The 19,020-nt window shown below is 43.8% G+C and overlaps 1 protein-coding gene across 5 annotated transcripts; it reads left to right on the top strand.

Moving 5' to 3' along the window:
* Positions 1–941: 941 nt before the first annotated feature.
* LOC109906828 (uncharacterized) lies at positions 942–18,486 on the top strand. 5 transcript variants are annotated; one of them, XR_004204984.1, is made up of 2 exons: positions 942–1,153; positions 9,589–11,942. XR_004204984.1 is itself a non-coding variant. In XM_020504689.2 (2 exons), exon 2 carries the CDS (start codon positions 13,679–13,681, stop codon positions 16,748–16,750), a length of 3,072 nt encoding a protein of 1,023 aa, XP_020360278.1. In that variant the 5' UTR covers positions 968–1,153; positions 13,605–13,678; the 3' UTR covers positions 16,751–18,486. The 5 variants fall into 5 exon arrangements, 4 of the variants coding, with proteins under 4 accessions (XP_020360278.1, XP_020360288.1, XP_031658624.1 ...); XM_020504689.2 differs by lacking the exon at positions 9,589–11,942 and adding an exon at positions 13,605–18,486 and having other exon boundaries at positions 968–1,153; XM_020504699.2 differs by lacking the exons at positions 942–1,153; positions 9,589–11,942 and adding exons at positions 2,328–2,419; positions 13,605–18,486.
* The last annotated feature ends 534 nt before the right edge of the window (positions 18,487–19,020 follow it).

The following is a 19,020-nucleotide window of genomic DNA, read 5'->3' as shown; positions in this document are numbered from 1 at the left end:
CTTCTGTATACCAATCCTACCTTGTCACAACACAACTGTTTGGCTCAAATTGCATTAATAATGAAATAAATTCCACAAATTAACTTTTAACAAGGCATACCTGATAATTCAAATGCATTCCAGGTGACAACCTCATGAAGCTGGTTGAGAGAATGCCAAGAGTGTGCAAAGCTGTCATCAAGGCATAGGATGGCTACTTTGAAGAATCTCAAATATAAAATATATTTTGATATTGTGTGTTATGTGTTGTGTTATTTCATACTTGTGATGTCTTCACTATTATTCTGCAATGTAGAAAATAGTAAGAAAGAAAGAAAAAACCTTAAATGAGTAGGTGTGTCCAAACTTTTGACTGGTACTGTATTCCTGTATTGTATACATGTATTCTGACAGGAGAGAAATCATAATCAAATAAAGACCAGAAAAGTAGACCCCATCTGCTTAACAGGTGGGATACAGCTTCCATTGCATTGGCAATCTTTAGCCATAACCATTCAGACCTACATATTTTACATAAATTACATATTTTAAATGGCAGTTAAAACACATCTCAAAAATAAATATAAAGCGCATCAGTTTCAACGGTATAATGTGGATGGATTACATTTATCGGTGCATTATTGATTTGAGTCGCCATCAAATTGAAGTACAAAAAGTAGGCTATAGAACAAAGTTATAATATAGAATCGTACATTAAACTACGTTTTTGGTCTGAATAATTATTTACAGTTATCATCAGTATCCCATTATGAGTTTGGGTTTATCCCTCTGACTCCGAGTCTATAGTTGGCAGAATGTTCTAAGATTACAGCAGTCTGCTGCCCAGTTCGTTGGGAGGATTTAGAAAAAACTCCCCCAGAGTGATTGGTTACGTTCCAGTCCGTTGTTAACAGCCACGCTGCGCAGAATATCAGATTTGACGAGTCAATGAGCCACAAAGACGACAAGTAACATGTGCGCGCGACTGGTGATGGAGACCACCTGGAACGCACCCCCCTTTGCTACAGCTGTGCAGCAGCACACATCAACCGAATGCACGATCCGAACAGCATCGTGGCTACAAATAATACGTCTAAAATATTCAAATGATTCGCTATTGAACGAAAGTAGCCCTGGATGACACAAAATACTGTAATAAACAAAATTACTGATGGTAAGTTTACTAAATATATTATCGTTGTCATTGAACGATGAGGACATTTCAGAATGACATACCTAAATTGTGCTTTCTAACGTTACTATTTTCCCAATATGTTAATTTGACCTGTTATGCATAATAAGCTGAACTTTCACAAGGATCTGGAGTTATTGTATTGAACGATGTCGGAGTAACATTAACTAATCACATTATAGTGTGTTGTTAGCCAGGCTAGCTAGTTGGCAAGCTAGCTGGCTTTTGTTCACTAACGCTTTCTTGGACATCATCAATGCATGTTGTTTTTTTTGCTAGGTAATTTTGTTATCAACTACACACGGCACATAGACGTTTTTGTTAGCTAGCTGTAGTTTAAAAGCATTCGTTTGGTCGCTCATTTCTGGAACTAGTTAGCTAATGCAATGGTTGATTGTATGGCTAACATTAGCTAGCTAACGTTACGTCTGCCATCGTCGAATTGAATTGCACGACCAAAAGCTTAGTTTGATTGTTAGGTACAACATGTACTTTTCCAAACGCTTATCTAATTAGCAAACGTTCATTAGACATGTCATGGATCATTATAAAGCTATAGATACCCCACCAATATGGCGTGGAGCGCTGTTTTGCTACAACAACAAATGTGATAGCAATCATGCATGCTTTTTATTTTTATTTTAGCGCGCTCTTGTCAGGTGCAAAGTTGATCATTTTAGGATAGTCAATACATTTTACAAGATTGTGTGATGCAAGGAACACGTGTTGATGTGCAGTAAATCCGATGCATGTGGTTTATTTCTTTATCGGGGCCCAGCGTTTGTCTTGACTTAAGCATAAATATCCTAAAATAATGCTTTAGCCCTACACAATCGCTCCATGTAGCATATACTGCCTAACATGCTGACCAGACCGGACACGTTGCGTGCTTAACAAAATAAATGTAGAAATCCATGTTATTCAATTATTGCTCCAAGCGTCTGGGATGCCAAGGGCTAAAATAGAACTCCTTCCTATTTCTGACGCAGATCGCGCTGAAAGTCCTGCCTCTCCCATCTCCTCGTTGGTTTATAGAAGCAGGTACCCACATGCCGTCTCCTCATTGGTTATACCCACATGAGTGATTGAAAGACGAACTGTTTGGCCGGTTGTGGTAATACTATGAAAGTTTGGATGCAATCACCATAAGTTCAAAGATGAAAAAGCCTGGAAGGAGGAGAGATGACTAGAAATGTTTCGTTTTATGTGTGGAGTAATTGTCGGAGTAGAGGACCTTGTGCTTTTCAGGTAAAATCACAACTCAATGTTTATATCTCAGGACAAATGAGCTAGCACGTGCAAGCTAACTAGCTAAAATGCCATACATGTTTAATGCTTTTCGACCTGTCCCCAAATTAATGTCATTGGTTCAGAGTTTGTTTAGATTTTTTTTAAACAACGTGTTGTGATCGCATTTGGTGTAGGGGGACAAAATAAATCACATTTCTTTGTCACATACACATGGTTAGCAGATGTTAATGCGAGTGTAGCGAAATGCTTGTGCTTCTAGTTCCGACAATGCAGTAATAACCAACGAGTAATCTAACCTAACAATTCCAAAACTACAACTTATACACACAAGTGTAAAGGGATAAAGAATATGTACATACAGATATATGAATGAGTGATGGTACAGAATGGCATAGGCAAGATGCAGTAGATGGTATCGAGTACAGTATATACATATGAGATGAGTAATGTAGGGTATGTAAATAAAGTGGCATAGTTTAAAGTGGCTAGTGATGCATGTATTACATAAAGATGCAGTAGATGATATAGTGTACAGTATATACATATGAGATGTGTAATGTAGGGTATGTAAACATTATATTAAGTAGCATTGTTTAAAGTGGCTAGTGATATATTTGCCATCCATTCCCATTATTAAAGTGGCTGGAGTTGAGTCCATGTGTTGGCAGCAGCCACTAAATGTCAGTGGTGGCTGTTTAACAGTGATGGCCTTGAGATAGAAGCTGTTTTTCAGTCTCTCGGTCCCTGCTTTGATGCACCTATACTGATCTCGCCTTCTGGATGATAGCAGGGTGAACAGGCAGTGGCTCGGGTGGTTGTTGTCCTTGATGATCTCTATGGCCTTCCTGTGACATCGGGTGGTGTAGGTGTCCTGGAGGGCAGGTAGTTTGCCCCCGGTGATGCGTTGTGCAGACCTCACTACCCTCTGGAGAGCCTTACGGTTGTGGGCGGAGCAGTTGCCGTACCAGAAGGTGATACAGCCCGACAGGATACTCTCGATTGTGCATCTGTAAAAGTTTGAGTGCTTTTGGTGACAAGCCAAATTTCTTCAGCCTCCTGAGGTTGAAGAGGCGCTGCTGCGCCTTCTTCACGACGCTGTCTGTGTGGGTGGACCAATTCAGTTTTTCCGTGGTGTGTACGCCGAGGAACTTAAAACTTACAACCCTCTCCACTACTGTCCCATTGATGTGGATAGGGGGGTGCTCCCTCTGCTGTTTCCTGAAGTCCACAATCATCTCCTTTGTTTTGTTGACGTTGAGTGTGAGGTTATTTTCCTGACACCACACTCAGAGGGCCCTCACCTCCTCCCTGTAGGCCGTCTCGTCGTTGTTGGTAATCAAGCCTACCACTGTAGTGTCGTCCTCAAACCTGATGATTGAATTGGAGGCGTGCATGGCCACGCAGTCATGGGTGAACAGGGAGTACAGGAGAGGGCTCAGAACGCACCCTTGTGGGGCCCCAGTGTTGAGGATCAGAGGGGTGGAGATGTTGTTACCTACCCTCACCACCCGGGGGCGGCCCGTCAGGAAGTCCAGTACCCAGTTGCACAGGGCGGGGTCGAAACCCAGGGTCTCGAGCTTGATGATGAGTTTGGAGGGTACTATGGTGTTAAATGCTGAGCTGTAGTCAATGAACAGCATTCTCACATAGGTATTCCTCTTGTCCAGATGGGTTAGGGCAGTGTGGTTAAGATTGCATCGTCTGTGGACCTATTTGGGCGGTAAGCAAATTGGAGTGGGTCTAGGGTGTCAGGTAGGGTGGAGGTCATAAGGTCCTTGACTAGTCTCTCAAAGCACTTCATGATGACGGAAGTGAGTGCTACGGGGCGGTAGTCATTTAGCTCAGTTACCTTAGCTTTCTTGGGAACAGGGACAATGGTGGCCCTCTTGAAGCATGTGGGAACAGCAGACTGGGATAAGGATTGATTGAATATGTCCGTAAACACACCAGACAGCTGGTCTGCGCATGCTCTGAGGACGCGGCTGGGGATGCCGTCTGGGCCTGCAGCCTTGCGAGGGTTAACACGTTTAAATGTTTTCCTCACGTTGGCTGCAGTGAAGGAGAGTCCGCAGGTTTTGGTTGCGGGCCGTGTCCGTGGCACTGTATTGTCTTCAAAGCGGGCAAAAATGTTATTTAGTCTGCCTGGGGAGCACGACATCCTGGTCCGTGACGAGGCTGGTTTTCTTTTTGTAATCCGTGATTTGACTGTAGACCCTGCCACATACCTCTTGTGTCTGAGCCGTTGAATTGTGACTACTTTGTCTCTATACTGACGCTTAGCTTGTTTGATTGCCTTGCGGAGGGAATGGCTACACTGTTTGTATTCCGTCATGTTTCCGGTCACCTTTTCCTGGTTAAAAGCAGTGGTTCGCGCTTTCAGTTTCACGCGAATGCTGCCATCAATCCACGATTTCTGGTTTGGGAATGTTTTAATTGTTGCTATGGGAATGACATCATCAATGCACTTTCTAAAGAACTCGCTCACCGAATCAGCGTATTCGTCAATGTTGTTGGACGCAATGCGGAACATATCCCAGTCCGCGTGATCGAAGCAGTCTTGAAGCGTGGAATCAGATTGGTCGGACCAGACCTGAGCGCGGGAGCTTCTTGTTCTAGTTTCTGGCTGTAGGCAGGAAGCAACAAAATGGAGTCGTGGTCAACTTTTCCGAAAGGAGGGCGGGGGAGGGCCTTATATGCGTTGCAGAAGTTAGAATAGCAATGATCCAAGGTTTTACCAGCCCTGGTTGTGCAATCGATATGCTGATACAATTTAGGGAGTCTTGTTTTCAGATTAGCCTTGTTAATATCCCTAGCTACAATGAATGCAGCCTCAGGATATGTGGTTTCCAGTTTGCAAAGAGTCAAATAAAGTTTGTTCAGGGCCATCGATGTGTCTGGTTGGGGGGAATATATACGGCTGTGATTATAATCGAAGAGAATTCCCTTGGTAGAAATGCGGACGACATTTGATTGTGAGGAATTCTAAGTCAGGTGAACAGAAGGACTTGAGTTCCTGTATGTTGTTGTGGTCACACCACGTCTCGTTAATCATAAGGCATACGCCCCTGCCCCTCTTCTTACCACAAAGATCGGCACGATGCGTGAAGAAACCAGCTGGCTGCACCAATTCCATTAGTGTCTCTTCCGTGAGCCATGTTTCCGTGAAGCAAAGAACGTTAGTCTCTGATTACTCTCTGGAATGCTACCCTTGCTCGGATTTCATCAGCCATGTTGTCAAGAGACTGGACATTGGTGAGTAGTATGCTAGGGAGTGGTGCGCGATGTGCCCGTCTCGGGAGCCTGACCAGAAGACCGCTACGTTTCCCTCTTTTACGACGTCTTTGTTTAGGGTCGCAGGCTGGGATCCATTCCGTTGTCCTGGGTGGAAGGCCGAACACAGGATCCGCTTCGGGAAAGTCATATTCCTGGTCGTACTGATGGTGAGTTGACGTTGCTCTTATATTCAGTAGTTCTTCCCGACTGTATGTAATGAAACCTGAGATTACCGTTGGTACCAATGTAAGAAATGACACATAAAAAAACAAAAACTGCATAGTTTCATAGGAACGCGCAGCGAGGCGGCCATGTCTGTCGGCGCCGGAAGTAAATGTATGCACGGTGGCACACGCGCGCAGCCGGTTTGGGTTCCGTTTAAGCAATTTGGCCAACTATTTATATTTTATTTGTGTCCATTTACACTAACATTCAAAAGTTCGGGGTCACTTAGAAATGTTCTTGTTTTTGAAAGAAAAGCTCATTTTTGTCCATTAAAATATCAAATGATCAGAAATACAGTGTAGACATTGTTAATTACTATTGTAGCTTGAATCAGCAGATTTTTTATGGAATATCTACATAGGCCCATTATCAGCAACCATCACTCCTGTGTTCCAATGGCACGTTGTGTTAGCTAAACCAAATGTATCATTGTAAAAGGCTAATTGATCATTAGAAAACCCTTTTGCAATTATGTTAGCACAGCTGAAAGCTGTGGTGCTGATTAAAGCAGCAATAAAACTGGCCTTCTTTAGACTAGTTGAATATCTGGAGCACCGCATTTGTGGGTTCGATTACAGGCTGAAAATGGCCAGAAACAAAGAACTTTCCTCTGAAACTCATCAGTCTACTCTTGTTCTGAGAGTGCACGGTGCACAACTGAGCAAGAGGACAAGTACAATAGTGTCTAGTTTGAGAAACAGACACCTCACAAGTCCTCAACTGGCAGCTTCATTAAATAGTACCCACAAAACACCAGTCTCAAAGTCAACAGTGAAGAGGTGACTCCGGGATGGAAACCATGTTTGACTCCGTTCCATTGATTCCATTCCAGCCAATACAATGGGCATGTCCTGCTATAGCTCCTCCCACCAGCCAACACTGGTGGAAACTAATCTAACCCGCTGGCTCCTGAAGCCCGTCCCCATTAGCTCCCGTGTCTAGCTAACTGGCGTTGCAAATTAGCACTTCGCTAGCTAACTGAGCAGTTTTAGACGAAAACAGATGGTATGAATAAACACCATTGCTAGCCCTCCTCGTTGTTGGGCGTGGATTCATATTTACATTTTATGTTAACATTCATTGAAATTGGTGGTTACTGTTGGTTTCAGATCCAAGGCAAGAAATTGTCTGCCATGTTTTCGGTTTTGGTAAGGGCTCAGAGTGATGTCACGCACTGTCGATACTCGTGAATATTCATGAAATTGCCTCGTGCATCTGGAAATGTTGTTTTATCGCCCCCAACGTGCTAGGTGGATATCAGGTGTTAAGAGGGTATTAATAATGCTTTTTATTAATTGATGTAAATACCAGTCGATGTGCTCAAACATCAAAGGCAAATATACTTTATAGGCTAATATATCCTCAAGCTGCTTGGCAAATGGTTTGTGTTTCTATTTTTACTCACGCAAAAAAACGCGAGGTCCTCATAAGCAATGTTACCTCAAATGTTTTTTTGTCACTGAGCAAATTTCAGGTCTGCAGAGCGCAAACTTGAACGTTGTGAAAATAATGTGCAACGTCCGGAGCGTGTTTACTGTGAACACTGAGGCTGTACCCCCTTTAAATTAAAGTTAAGTGGTCAGGTAGGCTACTGTGGCTATTTGATAATGTAGCCTACCATCAAAAATAATGGAGAAATACATCTCTTAACATTTTAGATGGAAATAGAACAGCTATCATTCAGCCAACAGTAGCAGCCAAGGTGTGGTGTTCAATGTAGGCCTGCATTCCATGAGACCTTCGTAAAAAAAAAAAACACACAAAAAAAAAACCTTCCGGGCGTAACATTAACCTGTTTATCCACTTGTCCATCAGACAAAGAGGTGACTGAAACTGTTGTTTGACGTAAGAAACGACTTTACAAAATAAAATGCATCATTATTCCCATATTTTTTTTTAATGTGAATCAGACATACTACCCTCTGCCTATTGGCTACTTAGCCTGTCTGAAAATACTACACTCTCCCTTTTGAAAACAAAAAAAGCTCTTTACCAAATCACTTTTCTAAGATGGCTAGACATGCACACATGTTGTGCTCTTGTAGGAAGCAGTCAATCCCCTTTTGCTGACTGCAAATTATCTATAACTGGGCTAATAACTCACTAACTAGCAAAGGATATGAACAAAGACTACCTCAAGATCGCGCCTTCTTGAAGACAAAGTAACGAGGCTGATGAGCATCGCAAGTTGCTCCAAAGAGTTGGACAGTTTTGACTTTGCAACAGCAGCTGTTGAATTTAAGCAGGTTAAGTTTAGCTGCTAATGTAGATAAATTGGAGGCAAATTGTGTTAGTCAAGCCTAGTTATAGCAGTTCTGTTGCCGCCCTAGGCAAGGTCAACATATGCCGCCCTCTGTCATGTATTTTATAAAGATTAGGAATGGATTGATAGATTACAGTAGAGTAATGATGTGTATCACGTGCAATTAGTGCATTTCACTTAAGACTTTTCAGTAGCACTTGGAAACTTAACATCATTGCCAACTATTCACATTGGAGAGTTGCAATCACAGCCAATAGTATATAGGAAACTGTTATCAATAAGCCACCTATATCACATGACACGAGTCACGATGCCACAATAGTTACAAAAAAAACATTTATTTACATCATCCAGTGGAACTGTAAGAAGAGTTAGGTGTACACTGAATAAAAATATAAATGCAACATGCAACAATTAAAAAGATTTTACTAGATACCTTTTTTTTTTTTTAAGTAGGCCGTGGATAAGAAAACCAGTCAGTATCTGGTGTGACCATTTGCCTTATGCAGCGAGACACATCTCCTTGGCATGGAGTTGATCAAGCTGATGATTTTGGAAGTCTGTCCCTCTCCTCTTCAATGGCTGTGCGAAATGCTGGATTTTGGTGGCAACTGGAACATGCTGTCGGTCCAGAGCATCCCAAACGTGCTCAATGGGTGCCATGTCTGGTCAGTATGCAGGGTTGCACATTTTGGGGTATATTCAGAGGTGGAAACTTTCTGTGGGAATAAACGGAAATATATGCAAATTAATATTAATATATGTTTTTTGCATTGGATATATTTACCATAGACTCATCTCTTCAGTGGGTCATATGATTGAGTGTAGTCTGGCCCAGAAGTGGGAAGGTGAACGGAAAGGCTCTGGAGCAACGAACCGCCCTTGCTGTCTCTGCCTGGCCAGTTCCCCTCTTTCCACTGGGATTCTCTGCCTCTAACCCTATTACAGGGGCTGAGTCACTGGCTTACTGTGGCTCTCTCATGCCGTCCCTGGAAGGGGTGCGTCACCTGAGTGGTTTGATTCACTGATGTGGTCATCCTGTCTGGGTTGGCGCCCCCCCTTGGGTTGTGCCATGGCGGAGATCTTTGTGGGCTATACTCGGCCCTGTCTCAGGATGGTAAGTTGGTGGTTGAAGATATCCCTCTAGTGGTGTGGGGGCTGTGCTTTGGCAAAGTGGGTGGGGTTATATCCTTCCTGTTTGGCCCTGTCCGGGGGTGTCCTCGGATGGGTCCACAGTGTCTCCTGACCCCTCCTGTCTCAGCCTCCAGTATTTATGCTGCAGTAGTTTATGTGTCGGGGGGCTAGGGTCAGTTTGTTATATCTGGAGTACTTCTCCTGTCCTATTCGGTGTCCTGTGTGAATCTAAGTGTGCGTTCTCTAATTCTCTCCTTCTCTCTCTCGGTAGACCTGAGCCTTGGACCATGCCCCAGGATTACCTGACATGATGACTCCTTGCTGTCCCCAGTCCACCTGGCCGTGCTGCTGCTCCAGTTTCAACTGTTCTGCCTTCTTATTATTCGAACATGCTGATCATTTATGAACATCTTGGCCATGTTCTGTTAAAATCTCCACCCGGCACAGCCAGAAGAGGACTGGCCACCCCACAGCCTGGTTCCTCTAGGTTTCTTCCTAGGTTTTGGCCTTTCTAGGGAGTTTTTCCTAGCCACCGTGCTTCTACACCTGCATTGCTTGCTGTTTGGGGTTTTAGGCTGGGTTGCTGTACAGCACTTTGAGATATCAGCTGATGTACGAAGGGCTATATAAATAAATCTGATTTGATATGGAGACAGAAATGTTAATATTTTATCTTATCATAGGTAGACATAATTGCAAATTATGAAATCCTTCAAATAGAAAAAAACAACAATTTAGTGACGAACTGAACTTTAATAAAATGAGTTGACTAATCACATGGGATGATTTCACTGAACAACAAAAGAAAGGGAATATTGAATGATCCCCAATGATCCATCGCATCTCCCAAAAAATGTTTTCAACATACGTCTGTAAAATGATGGTCTAGAAACTAAAGCTTTGGTTGTCTTCCTCTCAGGCTTCCATGTCTTCTCCCTGGACCTCCTCAATGTCCACCTCTTGAACATCAGACTCAGGCCTCATCTTCACTGTCACTTTCCAACCTTTTTGAGGATGGCTCGTTGTCAGGCCCTAAAAGCCTAAAATTTGGCCGGATGGCCACCAATTTTTCAACCCTTGTATTGGTCAGCCTGTTGCCTGCTTTTGTGTCTGTCTCCAAACAAGACCAGTTGCGCTCTGAGGCGGCTGATGTTGGGATTTGGAGCATGATCGAGGCAACAGGGGAAAGTGCCTCAGATCCACAAAGTCCCTTCCACCAGGTGGCTGATGAGATGTTGGCATGACTGCCATATTGGGTATCCATCCCAAAGCCCTTACTTAGAAGTGTCCTGTGCCAGACTGCCAAGACTGATCTCTGCACCAGACAGGATACTCTTGCCAGCACATGTTGGACTTGGGGTCCAACATGTACGCTACAGCGTGTATGGGCTTCAGGCAGAAGTCTTCACCCTTTTTGATGTATTTCAGAACTGCAGTTTCCTCTGCTTGGAGCAACAGTGAAGTGGGCAGGGCAGTGCGGATTTCTTCTTTTACATCTGCAAGCAGTCTGAACATCAGAAAGGATGGCATTGTTTCCCTCAATCTGTGCAATGGTTACTGCTATAGGTTTCAGGCTGCTTACCACTCTCTCCCAAATGCATAATCCAAGAGAATACTCTTGATGGGGCTGTTCAAATCGGCAGACTGATATGGCCATTTGTTGGAGAGACTCCCTCCCCTCCAGGAGACTGTCAAACATGATGACAACACCACCCCAACAGGTGTTGCTGGGCAGCGTCAATGTGGTGCTCTTATTTTTCTCACTTTGCTTCGTGAGGTAGATTGATGCAATAACTTGACCCTTCACATACCTAACCATTTCCTTGTCTCTCTTGTAGAGTGCATCCATTGTTTTCAGTGCAGTGATGCCCTTGAGGAGCAGATTCAGTGCAGGAGCAGCACAGCCAATGGGTGTGATGTGAGGGTAGGACACCTCCACTTTAGTCCAAGCTGCCTTCATGTTTGCAGCATTGTCTGTCACCAGTGCAAATACCTTCTGTGGTCCAAGGTCGTTGATGACTGCCTTCAACTCATCTGCAATGTAGAGACTGGTGTTTCTGTTGTCCCTTGTGTCTGTGCTGTTGTAGAATACTGGTTGAGGGGTGTAGATGTAGTTAATTATATTCCTTTAATTTTCTTGACCTACACTTGAACTTGGCATCAAGCAAATGAGTAGATAAAGCATGTCTGGTTGGAGGGGTGTATGCTGGGCGAAGAACATTCAGAAATCTCTTCCAATACACATTACCTGTGAGCATCAGAGGTGAACCAGTTGCATACATAGCTCGAGCAAGACATTCATCAGCATTTCTCTGACTGCGTTCCTCCATTGAGTCAAAAAATACTACTGATATCCATAAGCTGTTGCTATCTGTCTCATCATTTTGACCCCAAATAGAAGTAGAGGGTCTTTTGTCAGAGCTCTGAGGGAACTTTATGCACTTGGCCAGATGATTGTGTCTTTATTGCATTCTTCACGCATGATTTGGCACAATTTTTGCAAATGTACACAGCTTTTCCTTCTACATTCGCTGCAGTGAAATGTATCCACTTATCAGATTGTGCCCAAGGCATTTTCCTGTAAAGATTAGAAAGAAATTTGTAAAAAAAAAAAAAAAAAAATATCCATGTATAGATAAATAGTTTAGCAGTTAGATTAAACAACTCCTTCGTAAGATAAATGTTTTAAAATGAAACGTGTATGGAAACAAGTTAGCAGGCTCAAGCAAGCTAAAACCCACATGGTAGCAAAAACTAACTAGCAGAAATTGTTAACAAGTTAGAAATTATTTAAACACACTTTGTTGTAGGCTACTATTTACGAGCGTACATTATTATTTTTATGCCATATAAAATATTTTCGCCCCACCGGGTATTGTAATCAAAACTTACCAGAAAGCTTGTAGTCCTTGGCTCAGAAAGTATAGTAGTGTGGGCTCAATAGCATCTCATTAGCGTGCAAGATCTTGAGAATCAGCTGTACATGTGATGGAAGAATGCACTATGCATGCAGAGGTTTGCATGCAATTCCATTGAATTGGGGATAGTTTAACCAAAATATGCCACAAGACCTAGAATTGCCTTATGTGTATCCCACAAAAAGGTTCACTGTTATTAACACATTTTTTGGGATGAATTTAAGCAAAGTTCCTGGAATTATTCCGGGAATAATACCGGGCAGACTGTACCGTCTGTGACTGTCTTGTACCACAATGCTTGGCCTTCAGGGAAGTACCTCATCCCCTAAAATGTATCGCTGTGTGGCTTGTTCAGCCACCTTTACTGGATTGGCATCCTTGTTGGTGCACCAAGATTCTCATGCAGTTCAATATGACAAGCAACCACCACAATCAGAGCAAGGGGAACCACTACTTCAAGGTCTCTGAGGAAGTGACGTCACCGATTTGCAACGCTATTAGTGTGCACCGCTAACTAGCTAGCCATTTCACATCTGTTACACTCACCTCCCTTTTGACCTCCTCATTTTCCGCAGCAACCAGTGATCCAGGTCACGGCACCAATGTAGCAGTATAACTTTTGACCGTCCCCTCGCCCATACCCGGGCTCGAACCAGGGACTCTCTGCACACAGACAAGTCACCCACGAAGCATCGTTTCCCATCTCTCCACAAAAGCCGCGGCCCTTGCAGAGCAAGGGGAACCACTACTTCAAGGTCTCAGAGCAAGTGACGTCACCGATTGAAACGCTATTAGCGCGCACCACCATTAACTAGGTAGCCATTTCACATCCGTTACACAGAGAATTTGTTTTAGCTTCTCATGCTATTCTACACATTTTGCCTTGAGGCAGAGAATTTTGTTGTTTTTGAAGCCATTTTCCTGTAATTCTAAACATTTTTGCAGGGGAGCCTCGCAGGGGTGCATCGTCCTACGCCACTGATCCAGTATTTATACATGAATCACATCTATTAATAACTTGAAATTAAAGTTGTACTCAGTCTCATTTTCACCTCATGTATTACCTGATTTACTGAACAGAAGGCTCATCTCAATAGGTGGCCCAGGTATCCTCATGACATCAGTGTAGCTGAAGTGTTATGGTGTGTACCTACAGTATATTATATCATCATTGCTGAAATTGTGGAGGTGCCTGAGCATATGGAATAACAAATAAGAATGTAGGCTAGGTCATTTGGTAAATCGTTTCAGAAATGAAGTGTATATACCTTATCTGTAAACTTTTTTGTTTGGCGATTCACATGTTACATTGTTTGAGGGGATACTTTTATCATATATTCCTGACAAATGTTTTTTCTTTATTTTTCAGGAAACTGACAACCCAAGATCAGCCAGTTGAGGACACCTGAGCCCCCCTTTGTACTGTGACTGTCTTGTACCACAATGCTTGGCCTTCAGGGAAGTACCTCATCCCCTAAAATGTATCGCTGTGTGGCTTGTTCAGCTACCTTTACTGGATTGGCATCCTTGTTGGTGCACCAAGCTTCTCATGCTGTTCAATATGACAAGCAACCACCACAATCTGAGAAGCAGAGTCTTTGCACTCACTGTGGTGAAGTGCTTTCAAACAAGGAGCTCCAAGACCAGCACTGCTGCAAAGCAGTACCTGAGACCCCGGCTCTCTCTCTTTTTATCTGTGATTGTGGGGATGAGTTTCAGAACTTTAATGAAATGCTGGAGCATAAAAGATCTCATGTCTCAACCCCCCAGCAGCAGACCCAGACGACTGATGCCAAATATTTGAGCCAAGACGAATGTAGTCTGGTTGAACCTGCCCAACCAGTCTCCCCTCAGCCAACCCTTAGCCAAACTATTTTGGGCCTCATTCCCCCCTCTCATCCCTCACCCCTATCTCCTGTCATTCCTAGTTCAATTCTCCCACAGCTTAACAGCACATCCACTGTTCCTGAAGTCTATACAAATAAGGGGTTTATTGCCCTAACCAGACCTCCAGAGCTGAACAACCTCCCTCCAGGTGCAAGTGAGCAAGAATTACAGCCTGATGGGCTTAACCAACCTGAGAACATCTCTACTGCACAGGAACCCTCACCACAATCTGTCCAGGATGAGACTCCTGAGGATGCAGACTGTCCTGTTACAAGCGGCGCATCTTCAGAAGATGCCTGCGCACCTAAAAATGAGACAATAATGAAGATGATAGCAAATGCCTACATGAAACGTTATCAACCTGCTCAACACTACCCATTAAGACACAAGAGACTTGTGTTCCCCAAAAGAGAGCTTATACCAGTGGAGGTGACGTCACAATCCAAACAAACAGCAACATCCACACCAGGGCCCTCTATTGGCCAGTTAAGACACCTGCTTACAAACTCTGGTGCAAAGACAATAGCCCGTCCATCTGGCATCATATCTTTGACTCAGACCTTCTGCCCTGTAGTAGTTCTTGAGACCCGCCAAAAGCTTATTGATTCTAGAAATAGGGCCACACAGGGGAGATATCAATGTGGCCGCTGCCGAAGTGTTTTTCAGGACTTGGACAGCTTGACAGTGCATCATGCCTTACACAGGAAGGAGATAGTGAAGTGTTGTCGTCACTGTAAACAACTGATGATTGGAAAACCACCCCTTCCAGACAACCACATCTGTCCCCTGGCTCCCCACCACCTTACCTCAGTGGGGAGTAAATGCCACTCTATCAAAAAGACTGCATTATTCCAGAAGCAAAAGAAGCAACAACCACAAAGAATCTTCCAAAGTGTTAAAGCTAGGACACCTTACTTTTGTCAAGTGTGCAAGCACAGCTATGCCCGTAGGTATAATCTCAATGTGCACAAGTGTCAAGGGCCACCCCATCCTCTTCAGCATGCCTCCAACTCTGCCCTGTACAAAAATACTGCATTTGGGTTAAACATTAAAGCAAGGGAGCCTGTCACAGGCGTCAACCAGAGGCCTCTAATCTCCAAAACCATCGGTGTGGGCACTGTCAGCACTCGTCAGATAAAGGAGGAGGTGATTTCTGCAGAATCAAGGCCACATCCTCAGTTTCCTGATTTGCTCTGGTCTGGTTCACCTAAAAGCTTCTCATCCTTCTATCCCAAAGTTTCCACGCATGTAACACCGGAAGAAATTGATTCAGGATCTGCAACACTACAGCAAGGAGATGGTGAAGGGGACAATGCAGCAAGTAGTTTTAAACAAGAAGGTAAAGATGGAGAATGGACAATGCCTTTAGATGATTCTGAGATTGACGTGCTGATTGAGGCAGTAGATGCAGAAGACGACGATGATTTAATGCTACAAGAACCTATTCCTCAGGGTCATGTCAAATCCACAAAGGATGGCGTGCCTTATTTCATAAAAGATGGTGCTAGACGTTTTCCATGCTATAGATGTCAGAAAACATACAGTCGAGGGTGCACATTAAAAAAGCATCAAAGACTGTGTGGAAATAGATCATTTTTGCCACAATCTACCTTCCGGGCGGTAGCACAGAAAGTCAACAAGGGTCAATTCCAATTCGATTGCTATGTCTGTGGGAGGAGCTTTAACCGCAAAGATAACATGCTGATTCATAGGAAGAAGTGCCAGTTAAGTAGAACAGTGGCCAAGAATGATAATGGACTTTTACAACAGGGCTTATCAGCAGCCCAGGCACCACAACGTCTCGTGGCACAAAGTAGTAAAAATCTGGGGGATAATGGGGCAAATTGGGGTATTATGTCATTGCCCAATGTTCTCCCCAGGAGAGTGACATGTGAGTGTGGGGCAGGCTTCACTAGCCCACGGCTCCTCCTGGAGCATTTGCAAAAGCATGCACAGGAGTCCTATACCTGCCCCACATGCGGTGAGACACTGAGTTCCTGGGCAGACTATGAAGTCCACCTACAAGTGCACATGCAGCCTCAGCACCAGATGTATGGGGGAATGCAACAGCAGAGCTCTCCACCTCTACTGCTGAGGTTTCCACAGCAGCCGCGTCAATGTCGGCAGGCCCTGCCAAAGCAGCGACATGCGCCTCCGCAACACACACCGCCAGCACAGCGCCCTCAGCCAAATCAACAACCTCTGCGGAAGCCTAGGAAGCCACAGCCGCGCTGTGTGTGCATACGATGCAGCAACACCTTTTGCAGTCGTGGCGCGCTGCTAAAGCACCTCTCCTGGAATCGGTGTAAAGGTGACAGAGGAGCTATTTCAGCGAAGGCAAACCACTGTTCCCGCTGCAGCATGGACTTCCCCAATGGCCTCAGCCTCAAGTTTCACCAGCTAAATGGAATGTGCAAGCCTGCCTTCAAGCCCATGCGTTGCCCTGTGTGCGTCCGCTGGTTTGGCACTGTGGAGGGACTCCAGAAACACCTGCAAACACACGACCAGACCAACTCATTTCGCTGCCTCATCTGCCAGCGCCTCTATCCCAGCCTACGGTCACTGAAAGACCACCGCAGGAAGGTCCATTGCATCTTGTCTGGAGACACAGAGCAGGTTACACAATGAGAATGAATACTCTGAAAATCATAATCCAACAGAACATATGAACAATGATTTTAGCAAAATGTTTTTGCAAGATCGGTTATTGATTTGAGGGATTAATTTTGTCTTGTGTAACCATATATAATCACTATTGTACTATACTACTTTGATTCTATTTTCACTGTCTTATCAATAGACTTTTCTTGCTCACTTGAACCTATTTTAATGGTCATAGTTGTAAACTGTTGTATTGTGCTGTAAAATGCAATGATGTTTTTAGCTTGTTCTTAAAGGGATACTTTGGGATTTTGGTAATGAAATCCTTTATCAACTTCCCCACTATGAAGGAAGTTCGAGGTAGTTACCGTAGACTTCGTCATTGTGCTAATGCTAGTTAGCAACTTCCTTCAAACTGCACGCAGAGATATAAAAAATGGTATCGACAAGTTCATCTGACTCTGGGAAGTAGATTTTTAGGGCTTTATTGCCAAAATCCTGAAGTATGCCTTTAACTCTTCAACCATTATTAAAATGTACCACTTATTGTTCAACTGCTATTTTAGGTTGTGCAAAAATGTTGATGGTTATATCTTAGTGTGGTAGCTGTCAGTGCATTGTGGAGAAAACAATTAAGTGAATATACACTACAAAGTATGTTGTGCACACCTGCTCGTCAAACTCCTCATTCCAAAATCATGGGCATTAATATGAAGTTTGTCCCCCCCCCCCCCCCCCCCTTTGCTGCTATAACAGAATAACAGAATAGGCCTGGCTCGCAGTCGGCGTTCCCATTTATCCCAAAGGTGTTCAATGGGGTTGAGGTCAGGGCTCTGTGCAGTCAAGTTCTTCTACACCGATGTCGACAAACCATTTCTGTATGGACCTTGCTTTGTGCACGGGGGCATTGTCATACTGAAACAGGCAAGGGCCTTACCAAACTGTTGACGCAAAGTTGGAAGCCCAGAATCGTCTAGAATGTCATTGTGTGCTGTAGCGTTGGTTTCCCTTCTTTGGAACTAAGGGGCCTAGCCCGAAACACAACAAAAACAGCCTCAGACCATTAATCTTCCTCCACCAAGATTCGTCTGTCGGACTGCTAGATGGTGAAGCGTGATTCATCACACCAGAGAATACGTTTCCATTGCTCCAATGGCGGCGAGCTTTACACCACTCCAGCCGATGCTCAGCATTGCACATGGTGATCTTAGGCTTGTGTCCGGCTGCTCGGCCATGGAAGCCCATTTCATGACGCTCCCGACTAACAGTTATTGTGTTGATGTTCCAAACTGCCTCTGGAAGCTCGGTCATGAGTGTTGCAACTGAGGACAGGCTTCTTTTTTCTTCTCCCCTCCGCACTCCGGTTCCGTTCTGTGAGTTCGATGTTTCCACTTCACAATAAATGCACTTACAATTGACCAGGGCAGCTCTAACGGCAGACATTTTACGAACTGACTTGTTCGAAATGTGGCGTCCTATGACGGTGCTATGTTGAAAGTCACTGAGCTCTTCTGTAAGGCCATTCTACTGCCAATGTTTGTCTACTCTATGGAGATTGCATGGCTGTATGCTCAATTGTATACACCTGTCAGCAACGGTGTGGCTGATAGCCAAATCCACTAATTTGAAGGGATGTCCATACTTTTGTGTGTGTGTGTGTGTGTATATATATTTGAGCACTTCCATCAAAACAGAAATGTATAGGAAATAGCATGTAGTGTGTGTTGCTCCTTGTTTTAATAAAGCCCCATTCATAGATGAAAGATTTGAGTTGATTGTTGTTACTACTAACCAGGTTTCCAACCATTGTATGAATTACCTGGCGCAGTAATTTACTCATGACAGGCCTGATGGAAATAGCTAATGTCTTGGTAAAATGTCCAAATGTCGACAAAAGAAAATATGCCACACAAGTAAAGAATGCGATGGAAACCTAGTGAATGTTAAATGTATTTAGTACATGAAAACTTAAGCAAAAAATGCTTTTCATGTGGGGTCCTATTAGTTTGTTGCCCAAACTGTTAGAACGCTACCAAACAAACTGTGCACGTCGACCTTACCAACTTGAGACGAGTCTCGACACCTGTGGTGTTTGTGAGAGTATCCCCTTTCCAAAGAGTGATCATAATAGTTTTTTTTTCGGTCAAACGTTCAGACTACAGAAGTTTTTGTGAGAAGACCGGTTTATGGGTTGTCTCAGATACGGTAGTATGACACTGGGGGATGCGGTGGATTGAGATGCATCCAATGCAAAAAACAAACAACTTGTGATGGGGATTTTTTTTTATTGATTTTTG

The sequence above is a fragment of the Oncorhynchus kisutch genome, linkage group LG2 (genome assembly GCF_002021735.2).
Source record: "Oncorhynchus kisutch isolate 150728-3 linkage group LG2, Okis_V2, whole genome shotgun sequence".
In the NCBI taxonomy this organism is placed as follows: domain Eukaryota; kingdom Metazoa; phylum Chordata; class Actinopteri; order Salmoniformes; family Salmonidae; genus Oncorhynchus; species Oncorhynchus kisutch.
The sequence above is the reverse complement of the archived record's forward strand: the minus strand, read 5'-3'. Positions and strand labels throughout refer to the sequence as shown.

Coding starts and splice junctions, on each gene's coding strand:
- LOC109906828 (XM_020504689.2), top strand. CDS start 13,679: ATGCTTGGCCTTCAGGGAAGTACCTCATCCCCTAAAATGTATCGCTGT.